This window comes from Filicampus tigris, chromosome 10, assembly GCF_054856515.1.
Source record: "Filicampus tigris isolate MCC_2025a chromosome 10, RoL_Ftig_1.0, whole genome shotgun sequence".
In the NCBI taxonomy this organism is placed as follows: domain Eukaryota; kingdom Metazoa; phylum Chordata; class Actinopteri; order Syngnathiformes; family Syngnathidae; genus Filicampus; species Filicampus tigris.
The window spans coordinates 21,452,148-21,469,291 of record NC_141226.1 but is presented as its reverse complement, the minus strand read 5'-3'; the positions used below and the strand labels follow the sequence as shown (position 1 = coordinate 21,469,291).

The following is a 17,144-nucleotide window of genomic DNA, read 5'->3' as shown; positions in this document are numbered from 1 at the left end:
TAAGATTTTCTTATCCACTGTTTTTTTTCTTGAACTTTATTCTTCTCCCCAAGTAATCGGACCTAAAAAATAACCCAAACAATACTAACCTCTATTACTGTCATGACCCAAATTTAAACCTAGTATAATCTTAACCTCTAATCTGTTACAACTCAGACCTTTACCCTTAACCCTACCCTAATCCTAATCTCCCATTTTATGTCACATATTAGTGTGCATGTGCCCCTAATAAAATGTCCTTGACTTTGAGGATTGGAAAGGATATGAAATCCCGGATGACACATTTGTGTGTGGCTGCACCCTTTAAATCCTAAAAGACAATCAGAGGCCATGATCTTGTAAATACACATTCATGTTTAATGACATTAATAGACTATGACTATAGATTGTTTTCACATAGATTCTCATCTAAAACATTCTTTTTAAATCCGACACATTCTGTGCAGACGTACAAGTGTACAAAGACGCCGACAAGTGCAGTTGTCCACTATAGAAAACACACCCCAAAAAAAAACAAGAAACAGTTCCATATAACAGTGACGAGCGCTCATCTTGTACATGCACTAAAGTGCTAGTGTCATGCAAATATTGGATGGAAAACTGCCTCGCGCAGATGTATAATTCGACATTATCTCCACCCGTGTTTTCATTTGAAAAAGGAAATACACACATACGAAGGACAACCTTTAGGGTCGGGAGGGGGGAAATGACATCATGTGTCTCCGCTTCGCACCACAGAAGCCGAGGTTTTGTTCACACTTTTGGAATTGACGCAGTCGTAACATTCGAGTGAGAAATGAAAAGTGCATGCCACCATGTAGACCAGTTAGAAACTGAAGTGTGAACAGGCACCTTGGATGGACACTTAGTTGGGGTTGTCGTTCCCTAGCAAGGACTATTAGGGCCACACTGAAAAGAAAACGATGATCAAAATATGCTACGACGCTTTTTTTTTTTGTAGGGAATAAGTCATCTTTTAAAAATAAAGTATCAACAAAAATCTGACAAATGTTTTTCTTTACTTTTGAGAGAATTTCTAGAAAAAGTACTACCTATGAGAAAACTTAAAAAGAAAATAAATCTTAGAAGACGTCAGATTTTTTTCCTCAGTTTAAACATCTTTTAAGGGGAAAACAAGTCGTATTTCTGAGAAGATCGTGAAAAAAAAATAATGGATCTTACATTTGTTTTGGAAAAGGTTTGCAATAAAAATGCATTTTACTTTCTTCAGAACCTTTATTTTATTCCTCAGATAAAAAAAAAAAAACATTTTCAAAGAAATACGACTTCTCTAAAAACGCTTTTATCGTAACTCATTCACTGCCAGACATTTTTAGACCCTCTACTACCCTAACATTTGAAAAAAAAAAAAGAAAAAAATACAAATAAATTCCTGGGATTGAATGGCTGGAATGTGAAAAGACAAATATGTCAATGGCAGTGAATGACTTTTACCATATTTTTCCATGAAAAATGTAATTTACAACACTTAAATACTGAATTTTCACAGGATTTTAACTTTTTTTTTTTTTTCCTTGAATTGACTCATAACATTCAGATTTTTGTCTCATAGTATGATTATTTTATTCATTTCAGTGTGGCCATAACACTCCTTTATGTGAATTGAAATGCTACGTCATATAACATTCAAGTAAAAAAACAAAAAGGTACGGACACATAAATGGACAAAACATGAAGTCAAGTGTGAAGAGGCACCTTATATGAAAATGCATTTGTGATGATTTGTAATACTTTGTTGGAAATGATTACAGTACACTTCAAGAAGTTGTCTTATTTTTTCCCTCCCCTGAGGGGTCAGCTGGTGTTTCTCAGGTGACCAATGAGCTTCTCAGTCTTATTTTGGGGAGTGAATGAATGAGGGGGGTGACGTCAGAGGTAGAAGAAGAGCGTCACGCCGGCGCCTGGCCTTCCGGGATGCTGGCGCGCCTTGCCGGTGGCGGGAAGGTGAACCTCCTCCCGGATGCCGAGGAGGGGGGAGGCGAGAGGTTGGCCCAGCGCGAGGGGGGGCGGCGGTTGGCCGGGCGGGCCGGGCGCAGGAAGCGGGACTCCAAGGGCGGAACCACAGGAGAGCGAGGGAGGTCCTGTGGATGACAGATGGGCATAACCCATGAGAGGATGACAAAGCAGGAGGATGCGCTAAAACCATGACACACCCACTCAATTTTTTTTTTTTTGTTTTTGTAAGAAAATCTTTTTTTTCCCTACAGAGAATCAAAAGCTTTTAAAGATTAAGATACACTCATAATTTCAAGAGAAATACAATTGCTTATTGTCATCTTTTTCTCTTTGTCATCACTGATACAGGATTTTTGTAAGGGGCATTAAGAAATGGGTGTGAAAAAGCCCAAGAAAAAGCAAAAAAGTGGAGTTAAATCCTTTAACCTTGCTGAGCTGAAGTGGTGAACTCTGGATTCCTTTGCACGACTCTAAAGTGTATTTTCACGGAAACGGTTGGTGGGATTTGACTTAATCGGTTGCCACGTCCATTTTAGATGACAGTTTCGTCAACAAAATGGCGGTGGTGGGCTTCCAATAGCCCGCACAACAACACAGACCATGCAACAAAACACTAAATGCTACAAATGTGACCCACAACGGGAAACAAATCCACCTTTAAACACCTTTCGGGCCTTTTACTCATGTTTAAGGCACATTTTTTTGTCAACAAATAAAAATCCTTCATCTAACCAAAGGCCTGCGATGTGTCTTAAGATGGAATGTTCCACTTTAAGTGTTGAGTTAAATGATGACAAATATGTTGCAGGCTGCGCTAAGTCTGGAACTGGAAGAGTGAGGGTAAATGCAATAAAATAAATAAAAAATACTTCAAATGGAACGCGTCACAACCTGTCATGAAACGTGTGATAAACACCCCAAAGTACATTTGGAATATTTTAGTCACATGGACTTTAAAAGACCATACTGCCCTTTTATCCTTGTATTAATTTAATTGTGCATGTAATGGAAATTAGTGGCTGTGTGTCATGTTGAGCTCCAGAGGGTGCTAAGAGTCGCCGAGGCAAAACCGCAGTAACAATTTCTTGTTACGATCTGGGAAATAAAACTGCAGTCAGATTTTTTTTTTGGGGGGGGGGGGGGGCATGGTCCTTTAAAGAGGGACTGATGGTACACATGAACCTTTGCCCTCATTCTGCCCGTGGCCCTGTGAAGCATGCATTCAAATGACTGACAGTGACTGATCCATAAACAGGGTGAGGAGGGTGATGATCCATGTGGCTCGGAGAAGGAGGAACTTACATAGTGGAGACTTAGAGTCCCCATGGAGTTGTTAGTATGACAGTGTGCTTCTGGAGCAAGAAAGGAGTACAGGGAGGGTTAGACAAACCGGGAACGGTTAAATTGAGGAGAGACGAGAGGGCCACCTGGGAATATAAACAAGAGAAGTGCTGGCGGTGGTACGGCCAACCGCCGTGTTGAGTAAGGGCGAATCTTGATGCTGTAAAAGAGTCGCGTTAGAAAGCGCAAAATAATCAACAGATTGTGCAATGCATATCTCAGTTACTGTCCGTCAAGAGTGTAGAGTCCTCCGTCTGAGGAGGATGAATCGCATGGATTTTTGCCCCGAAGCCAGTTTCACTTAGCAGCATAAAATTGAATAGAAACGTCTATTATGCGTACCTATGCGAAAGTCTCAAGAAGTCATGCCTGAAAAGACGCCATTTTGGTTTTCAAGTCGCCACCTTGGGCTCATTTGACCCTTTTCCAAAGGCCCTTCAAGAACAAACTGCTAGCAGTTTTGTTCGATTGCTACCAAATTTGAAGCTCGTATAGCCGATGGATAATGCTGGCGTGAAATGTCTTTGTTTTTGCCATTGCATGTGATACTTATCAATATCACAAAGACTAATTGCCTGCCTTAAAACGAATGTAACGCAACTCCACAAGATCAAAAATGAATGATTAAGAGTCTGTGATTATTACCCCATTTTTTTTTTTTTTTTTTGCTGTGGTGAAGATTGATTCTTGTTAAAAGGATTAGCCGCAACTTTACCAAAATAATCCCGGGCTAATCCCGAATTACGATGAATCGGCATGCTCATTTGTAATCATGATCCCTTTTCATATCTTGGCTGAGCCGACACATTCATTTGGTCAGGAGAAGTTCCGGCGTTCCATTAAAGTGAGATTTAAATTCATGTAAAGCTCATGGAAATGTTGGTCCTAAAACATGAGAACTCCAGAATAGTCTCTATTTACTCAAATTAAAAACCACAGATCACAGTTGTGGCCCCTGAGGGACTACTTAGGACGGTTAGCGACATCTCCATGAACAGCTAGGGTTGCTTCATTCAACCTTCTCCTGAAGTCAACAACCTTTGAATTATACTGGATTCCACATGACTTCAAATTACACTTAAAGGAGCAATTTTAGGATTTGGCGCTTGCTAGGCTAAAATTCATGAAAGACTTGACTTTGACTTGGTATTCTATTCATTTGACTTGATTTAATTTAAATGACATTTCTTGACAAGTCTGGCCTGTGTACATTTGATATTGCTAACAAGAGAGTGCCATTTCGTTGGCTTTTGAAAGACAATTGACTTTCTTCTTTGGTGTGCTCAAACCCGGCAACCTAACAGTAGGCTATGACGTAGGGTGCATAGGCCACTTCATCAAGCAAGTTGAAAAGACTCTCCATAACGTCCACTAACAACCCAGGATAAATTTAGCTCCACCCTGACATACCAAGATTGTCTCTCAGTCCAGATACGACACGTCACGTCAACATTGTAGCTTGACACCTGTTCCTATATAAACATGGCTACGGAGTCTATTTACCTCCATGCATCCAGTCTGCGGCCTCTCTGGGTCGGCCATCTTGCTCCCCACTCCTCCTGCCTGCACCCTCCTCTCGTCCTGCAGCTTTTTATTGAGGAGGCGGGCGGCGTTCTCGGCCAGTGTGTAGCCCGGGGGCGCCGACAGGTCCTGCCGAATGCTCACTACTTCAGCGTTGCGGTCCCCCTGCGTCTCCACTATCAGCTGTACGGGGCTGGGGGAGCGGCCCCTGGCGCTCCTGGGGTCAGGGCTGGCCTCAGCGGCAGTTGTGGGGCGGGAGCGGCTGGGGGACTTGTTGAACTTCTGCATGGCCTCGTAGACGACGGGCGTGTGGTCGATGATGTTGAAGAGGCTGGAGAGACCGTCGTTGATGGTGGTGTGGACCGGGCTATCCCGCGTGGTGGTGGAGCGCGCCCACGCCGACTCGCTGTTGCCCTTCTGGGGGGTGGTAGGGGTGGCGGCGCGGCTGGTGTTGGGTATCTCCGCCTTGCTGGATGAGGACAGCTTGCGCTGGAGCTTGGGCGAGCCGTACTTCGGCGAGCAGCAGGGCCGCTCAAACTTACTCTGGATGACCGGCGAGTACTGGACCTTCCTGGTATTCCGCGATGGGGACGAAATGGGGGTGCCGCCTCCTTTCGGGGTGAGGCAGCGGTGGGGGCTGCTGGTCAGGTTCCTCAGCAGGTCCGTCTGCAGACCAACGCTGATGGTCTGCGTGGTCTGAGTGCCTCGCGTGGTGAAGCCGTTGGTTTGGCAGGCCGTGTCACGGACCATGGGCCCGGGTGGGGAGCGGATGGCCTTCCTCACCGAAATGGCCACCTCCTTCATGTCATCGCTCATGTTCCGAGAGAGCTGAAGCTCCAGCGAGGCGGCGTAGCCCACCGTGGGGCAAATGGGCGACTGGTTCGGAGAAGTCCGTAATCCGCCGGATTCCAGGAGGCCGCACGGCCACCTTCCGCCGGCGAAGACCTCGTCCGACCCGCTGGCCGCCTCCCCGTCGCCTCTCGCCTTGATCCCTTTTGTGTAAAGGAGGTCAGACTCTGGCTCTGGCCCAGGTCTGGTGGGGCTGTGGAGGATGTGGACCCCATACGCGTCTTCTCCCACACCTGCCCGACTGTTAAGTGTGCTGGTGGTGGTCAGGCTGGCGCTGGTAGTGAGGAACCAGGAGGGCGGTTGGAAGGACTCCATGACCGGTTCGACGCCCTGCTTCTCCGAGGTTTTGTCGGGCCATGCATCAGGAGCAGGGCTGGCGGCAGTGGATGACGAGAAGTCCCAGCCCTTATTGTTGAACTCCTCAATGTACTTGAGGTCATCTGGCGAAAGAGGCGGGGTGACGTCGTCTTGGCCTCGCTCGCCTTGGCGCATCTTGTCGGGGAGGAACGGTGAGCTGTCCATTAGACGCTGGAAGTCGCTCATGGAGCATACTGACTTGGCTCTGGACGGAATACACACAAAAATAACCCAAGAACCATCAGCATTTGGGTCACCAAGGTGTCTACACTTAAGACAAGAGTTCCACCTTAAATTAAAGTTCTTTAAATTGGTTAGTTCTTGACACTGGTAGTCCCGGAACAAAAAAAATTCTAGTCAGTGCAGACCCAAAGGTTCCTGGACCCCTGGACGTACCACCCTCCTCGTAGGGTCTAAATTACCCCGGAGTTGAAATGTGCTCTAAATCATCTCATTGTGAGATGACTCCCTGTTTATATGTGAATGTTGCATCCGCAGCCGCAAGCTCACCTAAGCAAGCTACCGCCGCTCATCTCCTCATCAGCATACATCTCCGGACCTCCTTCTCTCTCGGAAATCACATTGAGGGCCTAGAAGACAAAAATTGACATAGCGATCCATCCATTCATTTTCTAGATAGATCCTCCGCAGTATTGTGGACTGGCCAATCCCAGTCCAAACCTTGGACTGGCCAGCTGTCAGTTTCAGGAGTGCCACATAGAGATACAATAACATTCACTCCTGATTGGAAGTTGCAGTCCATCTAGTTCATGTTTGCTTCGACCACATTTTCCAATTCGTCACATCAGGAGAGACATCATCATTCACGCCTACAGACAATTTTGAGTCTTCCTTTCATCTCGACATCATGTGCTACTGCTTATCCTGTTTAAGATTGTGGAAAATCTGACAAAAGGCGTACCATGCTGAATTGGTCGCTACCTAATTGCGGGGCACATTCACACCTACGATTACTGAGCGGACATTGAGGGCAATTTCCCAAGCTGCGCACTTTACCTCCTTCATGCAGGGGAACCTCTTGTCACTCTCCAGCCTGCAGGGCGGGGGCACCTCCAAGCTGGCGAGGGGATCTAGAGAAAGAGCATCCAGGAAGGGGCTCTCCGTCGGGCTTCTCAGCCTACCGGCGGCAGCCCCTCCTTGCTCCGCCAGCACGGCATCTGAGTCGGAGAGGGAGCGGACGGGCGGCACCAGGACGGGTGCAGAGGACCGCGGAGATTGCGGAGAACGCGGGGAACGGGCGCCAGTGCATGAGCCGCTGTCCTCTGTGCCCTCGCCTCGACGGCTGTTCAGCTCCTTCTGCAGCTGACACAGGGACAAAAGTATTGGAACCTCTGGTGAATAATGCACTCTAGACAGAGCTGAGCACTTGACCTTTTTTTGCCGGTCCGTCCTCCGTCCGCAACCTGCGTACCCTCCCGTCCTTGTGCCTCCGTCCTTATTCATAAAAATTATCGTCCTCCTACGCCGTCCCTCATCGTCCTTTTAAAGCGCTTCCGTCCTTGCATTCCGTTGGTCCCACACAAGGACATACTTTGCATGCAAAGGGATAAGGTACTAAATGTTTATAAAGGAAAATTGCTTTAAGGCTGGGCATGTTTCTAAATGGCGTCCTGACTCCTGTGGCATTATCCATGGTTTTACATGTGTTGAACCACTAGAGGGCAGAATATGCATGTGCAAGTGACCACTGGGAAGCACATGAAAAGCATTGTGCATTAATCAAGGCGGCTTCGTAGAAGAGAACATGCAGTAGTGGTCTTGCTTTTGAAAAGAACACAACACAACACGTTCAGTCGGTACTTGACCCGGTTAGGGACGATTAGAGGAGGACTGATGAAACCCCTCTTCTGTCCTTGCTTAGTCCGTCCTTTTTAAAAGACTTCTCGTCATCCATCCGTCCATCCACAAAATGGGCGTCCGTCCCAGGGATGGGACGGAATGCCCAGCTCTGACTATATATATATATATATATATATATATATATATATATATATATATATATATATATATATATATAAACATCAAAATGACTCCTAACCCTCTCCACCACAAGCTCTCGGGTACCGCCATCCCACTCCTGCCTCTGCCGCTCAAAGTGCTCCAGCAGCTCAGCCCTCTCGCGGCTCCATCGCTTCTCCCCGTGCTGCAGCCGCCAGCGGAGGTCCAGCGAGGTGTTGTGGCTCTCGGCCAGCAGGCGCCGGTGCTCCTCGCGCTCCTGCTTCAGGGCCCACTCGGGGTCCCGGGGCGACGTTTCGCCTTCGCCTCCCTGAGCCTGGCCTCGCGTTCTTCCTCGTGCCTCCTCCTCCACCTGCACGACACACGCGGTTATTACTGGGGCTATTTTTTTTTTTAAGGTTCCCATCTTTCGTTTATCGTCTATTACTGAGTTAATGCATCACAGCTTATCATAGCAACCCATAGGTACCATTTATATATGTGTGCGTGTGCATATATATACACACACACACACTCACACAGAGCTGGGCATTTTACTAAAAATTCCCAGTCCATTTATCGCCTGCAGCGTAGGTCCGACCAACTTCCACACAAACGGTTCAATGTCCTCCAAATGGACCATTTGCGCAATACAACAATAATCTGTCCTGATAAAAATAATAAATAGTAAATAATTTAAATACAAAAAATAAAATGGTTCTCATTATATAGGCTCCAGCATGCCCCGCGACCCTTGTGAGGATAAGCGGTACAGATAATGGATGGATGGGTTATCATTATACTAAGTTATTTAATTTAAATATTTATTTTTCACCTTTAATTTGAATGGCTATCCCACCAATTACACTCCGACACCACTAATGACAACATGTTCACGGTTGCTTCTCCGCATTCGGGTCCTTTAAGTTCGAGCGTGGCTGAGCGGCCATCTGCGCGTACCTGAGCGAGCTGGCACTTCATCTCAGCCCATTTCACCTCCCAGGTGGCTTTGTCGTTGGCGTAGGCCTGCTGCAGTTGGCAGCGCCGCGCCTCTTCCTCGCGAAGCTCCTCCCGAAACTGCTCAAGCAGGGTGCGCAGCGCCTGCAGCATTCGCCGGTTCTCCCCAAACTGTAAGCATGTTGGGTGTCAGTAATTATTTAAAGAAATAAAAAAATCATGTACATGTCATTTTTAAGCAACACATGGTTACTGGTCATGTATATGCACAAAGAAGCATACAATCATTAAACTTACAAATTTTAAAATGAGTATCTAGATCTTTTTTTGATTTTTTTTTTTAAATCCAGCAGGCAATGCAGAGGTTACTAAAAGGCCAAATAAAAAGCCTCAAAAATGACTTAGCTAATGATTAGCTAGTTATCAGCCACGTTGTTCCATCTTGTCCTGTTTTTGTGAGAATCCGGGATATTTGTTTCACATTTTTGTCCCTTATCCATACACCTGTTCGGTCTAACGTCCAGTCTATGGGATCATTACCTGTTGCTGGTACTGCAAGTGTCCATCAGGTGACAGTGATGGGAGAACTGGCCCCTCGTCGCCCTCCACCTGCTGCATCATCCCGCCCAGCTCAGTGACGCCCTCTGACTTCTCCACCTGCATGGATGATACCACAAAAAAGTTCACATCACCTTAATGATCCCACAAAATAGTTGATACAGACAAGCAGCCTGAAACCACACTATTGCGCCTTAGACGCTGACTCTCCTTTTCTAAATGTGACGGTAAGTACAGTGGAGCCCTGAGACACGAGTTACTCGTATCCAAAATTATTTATTCCCATTGAAATGAACGGAAGGGCCATTAATTCGTTGCAAAATAAAAATTGCTATAATGTACGTATTCTCCTTGAGCGTCGTTAGCGTGAATTGTCTTCAACGGGAATGCTAATGAGGGGCGCCCTCGATGTCAATTGCTGTCAACTAGTTTTTTTTTTTGGGGGGGGGGTTAGTTTTGTTTATTTTTTTTAAGGGGAATGGATGGAGAAAAATCGTGGATAAATCTGATTTTACCATTAAACTGAGAACGTTTATTAAAAAAAATTAAAAACCATAACTATGACCAGCAGATAGAAAGCATTGGGTCTCTTTTGAATGAGATCACTGTGTATCAAATCAATTCTTGACCCTTGTGAACATCTCGGCACTCTGGAAATTTAACGTTACAAGCAGATTGTGATTGATCAAAGTGATTCTCACGATAACTCAGCCAAAAAGCGTGTCACAGGAGAAAAGAAGACGGTAATTATTTACATTTACAAATAGAAGCAATGACGTAATGCACATACACATGCATGGCATGATGCGCACACACACACTCGCGCACAATACTAAATACTACTCTCCCTACACCGGTGGATATTTGTAAATACATTATTTTGCCATCAAAAGCACATTTTATTGTTGATATTTGATAGAAAAAAGGACTGTTTATTTGTTTGAGGCATAAAGAAAAATATTACCATAAAAGTCACCGTTATGAATTAGAAAAAAAAACAAAAGCTTTTTTTCCTTTCTATTTTGTTGATTTTGGTGGCAAAAAAATTGAATAAAAAAAAATAAAAAAAGAACGTTTCAGTCACACTGCAAAACGTGAATGGCCATTTTGCTGTTCTTTCTGGTTTGCCCACCTTCTCCACCTGGGAGCAGTAGAAGACAGACAGAAGGATATGTTGTTCAATGAGACGTCTTAACTCCTGTCAGCTTTCTTCACAGAGGATACCGAATATGTAAGTACTGTTAAACTGTCTTTCTACATTGTGTTCAATCCGTTGCTTGAATGATTACAGCTACGCAACATTGACGCTAAATGGCGTTAGCATTAAGCTAGCAGCCTGAACGGCTTGTATTATACACAAAGTGTAGTTATCTTTATGTTAAGTTCGGCAGTAAACGTCAACTGGGAATGTCATTAAACAGCTAGAAGACTCTTTTTTGAAGAACTGTTCACTATTTGCCAAAGTGCCGCTTATTGCGAAGTGATTCAGTTCACTGCCACCATAGTGCTTTGTTATGTAATGACTGTGCTCACAAGTCAAAGCAACTCGTCCCAACGGTGGTCTCAAACACTTGCAAGTCAAGTCATTCCTATATCAAGGCAACACTGGACATGTATAAAATGCGAGTCTCATCTACAAATTATTGGGCACATAAGTCCATTTAAAAAGTAAAATGTTACTATTGAGCAAAAAGGTTTGCCCACTAAACTGGGGTCTCATGACATCTGCTCACACACAATTCGCACAATTCCTGCTGGAACACTTCCTGCCAAATAAAGCTCCAGGCGGCTCACCTCAGGCTGCGCGCCGTCGCCGGGCGATGCGCCGTCCCTGCTTCCAAGTCTCCAACGTGCCAGGATGGACTTCAGCTTCATGTAGAAGATGGCCATATTGCGACGGAAGAGGCGAACTTCTTGCTGCAGGGCAGCTCTCTCCTGAGCCCAGGAAACCTCCGGACTCAGGAGGAGGCCTGGCAGCTCTAGACGTGGGCGCTGGGCCTCCGGACGCAAGCGCTCGTCCTCCTGCGAAGAAAAAGACATAAATATCGCATGTCAACATATTGGGAATCAGGGGCATCCTTTATTAATTGGACTGCAGACGCGGGAATGCCTCTATTTATAAGGGGCTTTTCTTGTAAATGCATTTTTGCAACAATGCTAACAGTATATTACAATTTATGTGCAGTAAAAGTGGAGTTTAAAATTAAAGAAAGAAAAAAACTATAATGGCACATAAATGCACAAAATACTATGAAACATCCACAAAGTCGCACTCAACTGGAATGCTGCTTATTGCTAAAGACAAAGGGATGGCTAACTGCTAAAAGCTTTCTGCTAATGGCTATCTGCTAATGTTTAACTGCACATGGTTAACTGATAAGGTCATTGCTAATAACTGTTGATGGCTAATTGGCATTGGCTAACTGCTAATGACTCCATAATGTAAGATCATTTTGTATGCTGTTTGATGTAGTTGAGTCTTTAATACTCATGTGTAAATTGAGAATCGATGGAAAAAAATTTGTCTTATACTTTCACCAGAATATAAACATACCAAACAACAGTGCGGAGCAACCTTATGCTAGAGTCTACTGGAACTAATCATGCTGCTGTTTTGGTTAGCAACACAGTTGGAATGGAATACGTATAACTCTTAACTCTAATATCTGTGTAAACTAAACCATAAACAAGGACACACGCATTCTGTCTGTTGGAGGGAGGATGACTATTTAAGAAAATACAAACAGAAACAACAAAAAGTTTTTTTTTTCCACATAGCTAATGCTCATACGTGCGACAGTGAGATGATCGTGGCGTCCCGTTCGTCCGTCGCAACTCTCATCCGTCGTTCGTGATCCTGACGAAGTTGGAAGTCGAGTGCAGGCGCCTCCCGCAGCTGCACGCAACAAAAGTGAGACGTTTGGCACATGTGATTCCGCCGAACATTTTGAGAAAGGCCTTCAACTCTCCCAATATGATCAAGTTTAAATTGACTTTAAAAATAAATAAAGAAATAAAATATTTGACAATAAAACACTTAATTTCACCCACAATTCAGCACACAAAGTGCAGATTTGTGCAGGTTTTTCTTTTTTCGAGGGTAAATCATAATGACCCATGACATTTATTTGGTGTACCAAAGAAACCGATGGAACAGGAGAGTTAAACCCGGGCCATCGAAGCCTCACCGCGAAAAATAGACTAAAGACGGACTACAGACAAAAGACAGATTAAATACATGGGCTTCCCACTATGCCTAGTTCATCTATTTAAAAAATTTTCCCCATCATTTGTCAACAAAACGAGCACCAGTAACCTGGCCACTGACGGGTGACGAATGACGGACCAGCAAAATTAGTAAAATGCCCACCTCTGGATTTAAGGATATTGTTTTCTTGGGTTTTTTCGCCTTGGGAATGTCAGAATTCGAGCTGCCTTGTCGGCCATGTGTCGGCCTCACAAGCGAAGCGCTAATCCCGCCTCATTCCCTCTCCATCTCTCGGATTACGGAAGGAGCACACGCAGATGTGTTGTAATTGTTACACCACTTTCACCCTATTGTACTCTTGAAGTGAACTAACATTGTAAAAAGGTGATCGAGCTTTCGATGAAAAAAGGTGAGTCACTAGACAAAAGTGGAATAAGCATCCTAAATATGTCAAAATTTGCAATGCAGTGTTCAAAAACATTTTTAAAACATTTATATGATTTTTTAATGTATACATTCGTATTTTTAGGACCGTGTGGTTACCATATTTTAACAAATGGTGGCTCAGGCGTGTGTTATGTTAACTGTAGAGAGTACGAGGCGTCTATTAGCAGGCCTTCATTTCTACAAATGCCTTTAATCACAATATAATAATAGACAGTAGCTTTTATCTCTAAAGCTTTATCTTAAAAGTATTGTTTAAATAACAAAAATGTGTTTTTGGCTGTAAAGGGGTGTATTTTCATTTGTACAAATGCGTTTTATAATAAAAATGAGTTCAAGACATGTACAGTTTTGCCTTGAGATATGAGTGACCGCCACTTTTGAGTCATTCAGATTGACTTCCAAGCGCAAAATTTAAATATTCCACAAATGTATGATGATACAGTAAAATACATAATCATGTACTGCAGCTGTGTACATACGTATGCTGTAATTTGTGATTTAAAAAAAAAAAAAAAAAAAATCCTTTTAAAATACATTTCGGGGGAGAATTTTTCAAATATATTTGTTTGATTCGAATTTGATGGGTTACTGAGAAAAAAATGGCAACAGGGTTCAAGTGCCCACAAAGTCTCACAGGTAGAAGGGTGAGGGATAGAGGAGGTAGAGGAGGGCAGGTAAGGGGGGTGGGCGTCACTGACCTCTGTTCTTAAAACCAGTGGTCTGTGGTACCTAGCGAGTCCCGCAGCACCTCCCCTGCTCTGGTTGTGGGGCTCCACGCCTCGCTCCTGTCCTACGCGCCACTCCAGCTCATCCCTCTGACCAGACTGTAAGTGAGGAGGGGTGGGTGGGGGTCCAGGAAGTGTACAAGAGGGTATGGAAGAGGGTGGTGGAGGAGATTGTGGTGATGTGGCAGGTGGACAAAACAGACAAGAGGACAACAAAGCGGGTGAGGAAGAAAGACCTCAAGCGGGACACAAAGAAAAAACTGTGAATGGCTGATGAACAAGAGCAAAAAAGGAGAAATGAGGCGGACAACTAAGACGACAACAAACAGACTAAAGTAGAAAAAAAAGTGAAAAGAGGAAGACCAACTTAAAGATGATGGCATATGACAGAGATGAGAAGAGGACAAGAATGACGATGAACAAAATGGCGGGCTGGAAAATCTGAAGGAGGAAGGGGGTGTGGTGAGAAGGAGGGGGAATTTAAGGTGGTTCGGGGTGGAAAGAATGCAAAAGACTCGTTATGGAGCGCATGCAATGACGGACATGTGAGTCCAAACCAAAGCAGCTGGCTTGAGAAGTAACCATGGCAAAAAAAGGTGCAGTGCGACAAGCGAGCCCGCCTATAAAGGTGGTCAGGAACAACAAAATGGCCGCTCAACATGCTTGCGTGTTGTACAAAGCAAGGAGATATTTTGCGTCAACGTCAGTTTGTTTTGTAGCTTTCAATTTAAAGCGCTAGCATGCTATTCAGCACCCCAGATAACATAAACCGTTCTTCAACTTAAATGCCAGTAAACCTGGCATTCGCCTTTCGCAAACTCAGCTACTCAGGATTTTTTTTTATGGAGCTTAACTAAGATATTAGCAGTGGTGAAAGTTTACAGCTGTTCAGTTGGTAACAGCCAGATGCACAAATTAAGGTGCAACAAGTGCCAAAACTAAAGATATAGGCTGTTACTCACTACAGTGCGAAGAAAGGAGAGTACGGTCTTGTCAACTCGGCAAGTACGGCCTTCTTGAGAATGCGAGTTTCTTTGTAAATTTGAATGGCTGTGTACTTGCTAAATGAAATAAAATGGCTAACAGGAAATTAGTGATTAGTTGTATTTTATGGATTCCAACTACCGATAGTATCCATGCCAGCATCCTGTCATTACCGCTCCATTTATTACTTTGTATATTTTTTAAAATCAACTCAATTATAAGCCTTTTATTTTTTATGGGTAATAAGTATTGTGAATTTGAAATGCTCTTAAATTGTTTGGGGATCATAGTTTGTGGTATATATTCACTTTGAACTATTCAAATAGGTAATTGTAAACATTTTAGGGGGCTCACTGTACCATGAGTGCATGTGTCAAAAATGGTACGGTCCTGTTGAACCAGGAAGTAGGCTTGGGAGCTGACAAATGACTCAAACCTACTTTTTTTCACTTTGATGAATTCATTGTTTTTCATGTTCGAGTCACTATGGAAGCATTACACCCGCCCAAGAAACCAAAATTACACTCCTATCATATTATGCTATTCTCACTGAACCAGGAAGTAGCCTCCTAGCTAACTTACACGCAGAGAATCCCCCAAAAATCTCACTTTAGAGGAATTTCTTTTTGATGTTTGAGTCACGATAGAATTGTCCCTTCTACAGCAGGAGACAAGCTGTAGAGTCCTACGTCTTTACGTAATGATTCAGAAAGTAGCTTGATAGCTAACAAATAGACAGACAAGCAAACACAAAAATACACTGATCCATGATTCCATTCATTTTCATTTTTTTTACATTTAAGCCAGAATAAATAAAACACCCTCCCTCCCGGAGGAAAAACAAATGGGAGAGTCCTCTGTCCATGAACCAGGAAGAAGTCTGCAAGCTAACAGAGGGACAAAGAAACTCCACTGACTCCACAACTTAAAATGTTGTCTTTTTGACTTTTCAGTCAGGAAGAAACAATACTCCCACCAACCCCCCTCCAACACTAGAAGACAAATGGTAAAGTCATACGTCCTTACATCATTCTCCATGAACCACGACGTAGCCAGTGAGCTAAAAAACAAAAATAAAATGACTTCACTCTTGTTTGAAGAGTTTGTCTTCTCTTTTTACCGTTTGACTCATAACACAATTGTTTGCCTTTTCGCCCGAGAAACAAAAAATGGTACCGTTCGCTGTTTGAAGTACTTTTTCAACCAAGAAGTGTCCTGCTAAGATTTGACTGGACAAACAAGTAAATATGGTGATTCCTCGCCCCACTTTTGTTCAACCCTGGTGGAGGTCAGGCCGACAGAAAGCCTGATTGCTTTAAACTTGTGAGAGCTGCGAGTGCAGAATCCACCCAGCTCCACCGGGACTCATCCAGTGAGCTCTGCAGGAAGAGGAGGACGAGGAGTGGGAGGGGATGAAGGCAGCTTCCCTTCTCGGCCTGGGCGGTTGGAACACATTCCGGAAAGCCGACAAGCTCCCTTCATCATGCAACCCTGCTTTAGAGCCTTTTTGTTTGCCACACACAACGTGACGTTTGTCTCCTTGGTGACAACGTACAAACACAAAACAGTGATGCCCATTAGGAGCCACAGAGATAAGAGGCAGGCCTGTTCAGAAGCCATCCACCATGCAGTCAAGCTAAAAGACGCTCGGATCGCGGCCAAGTGGGCAGGCAGTGCGTGCGGGCGGGCGGCAAGCGAGGCGGCGCTCTATGGGGAGCATGTGCATGGAGATGTAGATGGCAATGTGGCGGAGGCAGGACGTGATGGCGGTGGGGGGGGGGGGGGGGGGGGGGGGTGCGGTGGTGCCAGTGTGGTAGAGCTGGGTGGCTCCCGACAGGCATCAAAACATGATTCTTCGAAAGACTTCAAAGCTAGCTGAATGGGCTGTTGTACCCCCTTTTCCATGGCAAATCCTCGAAAATGATCAAACTTTGACACCATGCTACTCTCACATTAGATGGTGTAGGCAAAAAAAGCTGAGCTATTTTGCGCCTCCCATTTGTCTGCATACCAAATTGAATGAGGCTCGTTTGGACAGTTCCGTAGTAGGATTTGGTCAAAGTACAAGCCCTGGAATTTTCCCAAAATGGTTTGAATCCAAAAGGTCAGACTTTCTGTTCAAATACACAGCAGAGGATCTTTTCTTTTTCGTCCAACCTGTTATGATAGATATGACTACCCAAATTTGTGTTGATCGATGAAGTGGGGCTTAATTTTTTTTCAAACTTTCCAGGGGGTCCTGTTGAATGAGTCTTGCAGGGTTG

At 44.4% G+C, this 17,144-nt stretch overlaps 1 protein-coding gene and 1 long non-coding RNA gene across 7 annotated transcripts in view; one reads left to right on the top strand and one right to left on the bottom strand.

Moving 5' to 3' along the window:
* Positions 1–334: 334 nt before the first annotated feature.
* The window catches only part of mtcl1 (microtubule crosslinking factor 1), a 34,707-nt gene continuing 17,897 nt past the window's right edge, over positions 335–17,144 (bottom strand). The window contains exons 6-17 of one of the 6 annotated variants that reach the window (XM_086043853.1): positions 13,870–13,995; positions 12,308–12,412; positions 11,311–11,538; positions 9,499–9,615; positions 8,962–9,129; positions 8,105–8,374; positions 7,063–7,368; positions 6,556–6,635; positions 4,822–6,250; positions 3,405–3,478; positions 3,280–3,329; positions 1,953–2,102 (exon numbers count right to left, since the gene is read on the bottom strand). In XM_086043853.1, coding sequence (XP_085899979.1) covers positions 3,311–3,329; positions 3,405–3,478; positions 4,822–6,250; positions 6,556–6,635; positions 7,063–7,368; positions 8,105–8,374; positions 8,962–9,129; positions 9,499–9,615; positions 11,311–11,538; positions 12,308–12,412; positions 13,870–13,995 — 2,922 coding nt within the window. In that variant the 3' untranslated portion in view covers positions 1,953–2,102; positions 3,280–3,310. Of the gene's footprint in view, positions 2,103–3,279; positions 3,330–3,404; positions 3,479–4,821; positions 6,251–6,555; positions 6,636–7,062; positions 7,369–8,104; positions 8,375–8,961; positions 9,130–9,498; positions 9,616–11,310; positions 11,539–12,307; positions 12,413–13,869; positions 13,996–17,144 lie in introns of all 6 variants that reach the window. The other 5 variants (XM_086043855.1, XM_086043851.1, XM_086043852.1 and 2 more) reach the window with 5 other exon arrangements.
* The window catches only part of LOC147141296 (uncharacterized), a 26,564-nt gene continuing 19,923 nt past the window's right edge, over positions 10,504–17,144 (top strand). The window contains exon 1 of the long non-coding RNA XR_015088474.1: positions 10,504–10,747. This is a non-coding gene — a long non-coding RNA (uncharacterized LOC147141296). The remainder of the gene's footprint in view (positions 10,748–17,144) is intronic.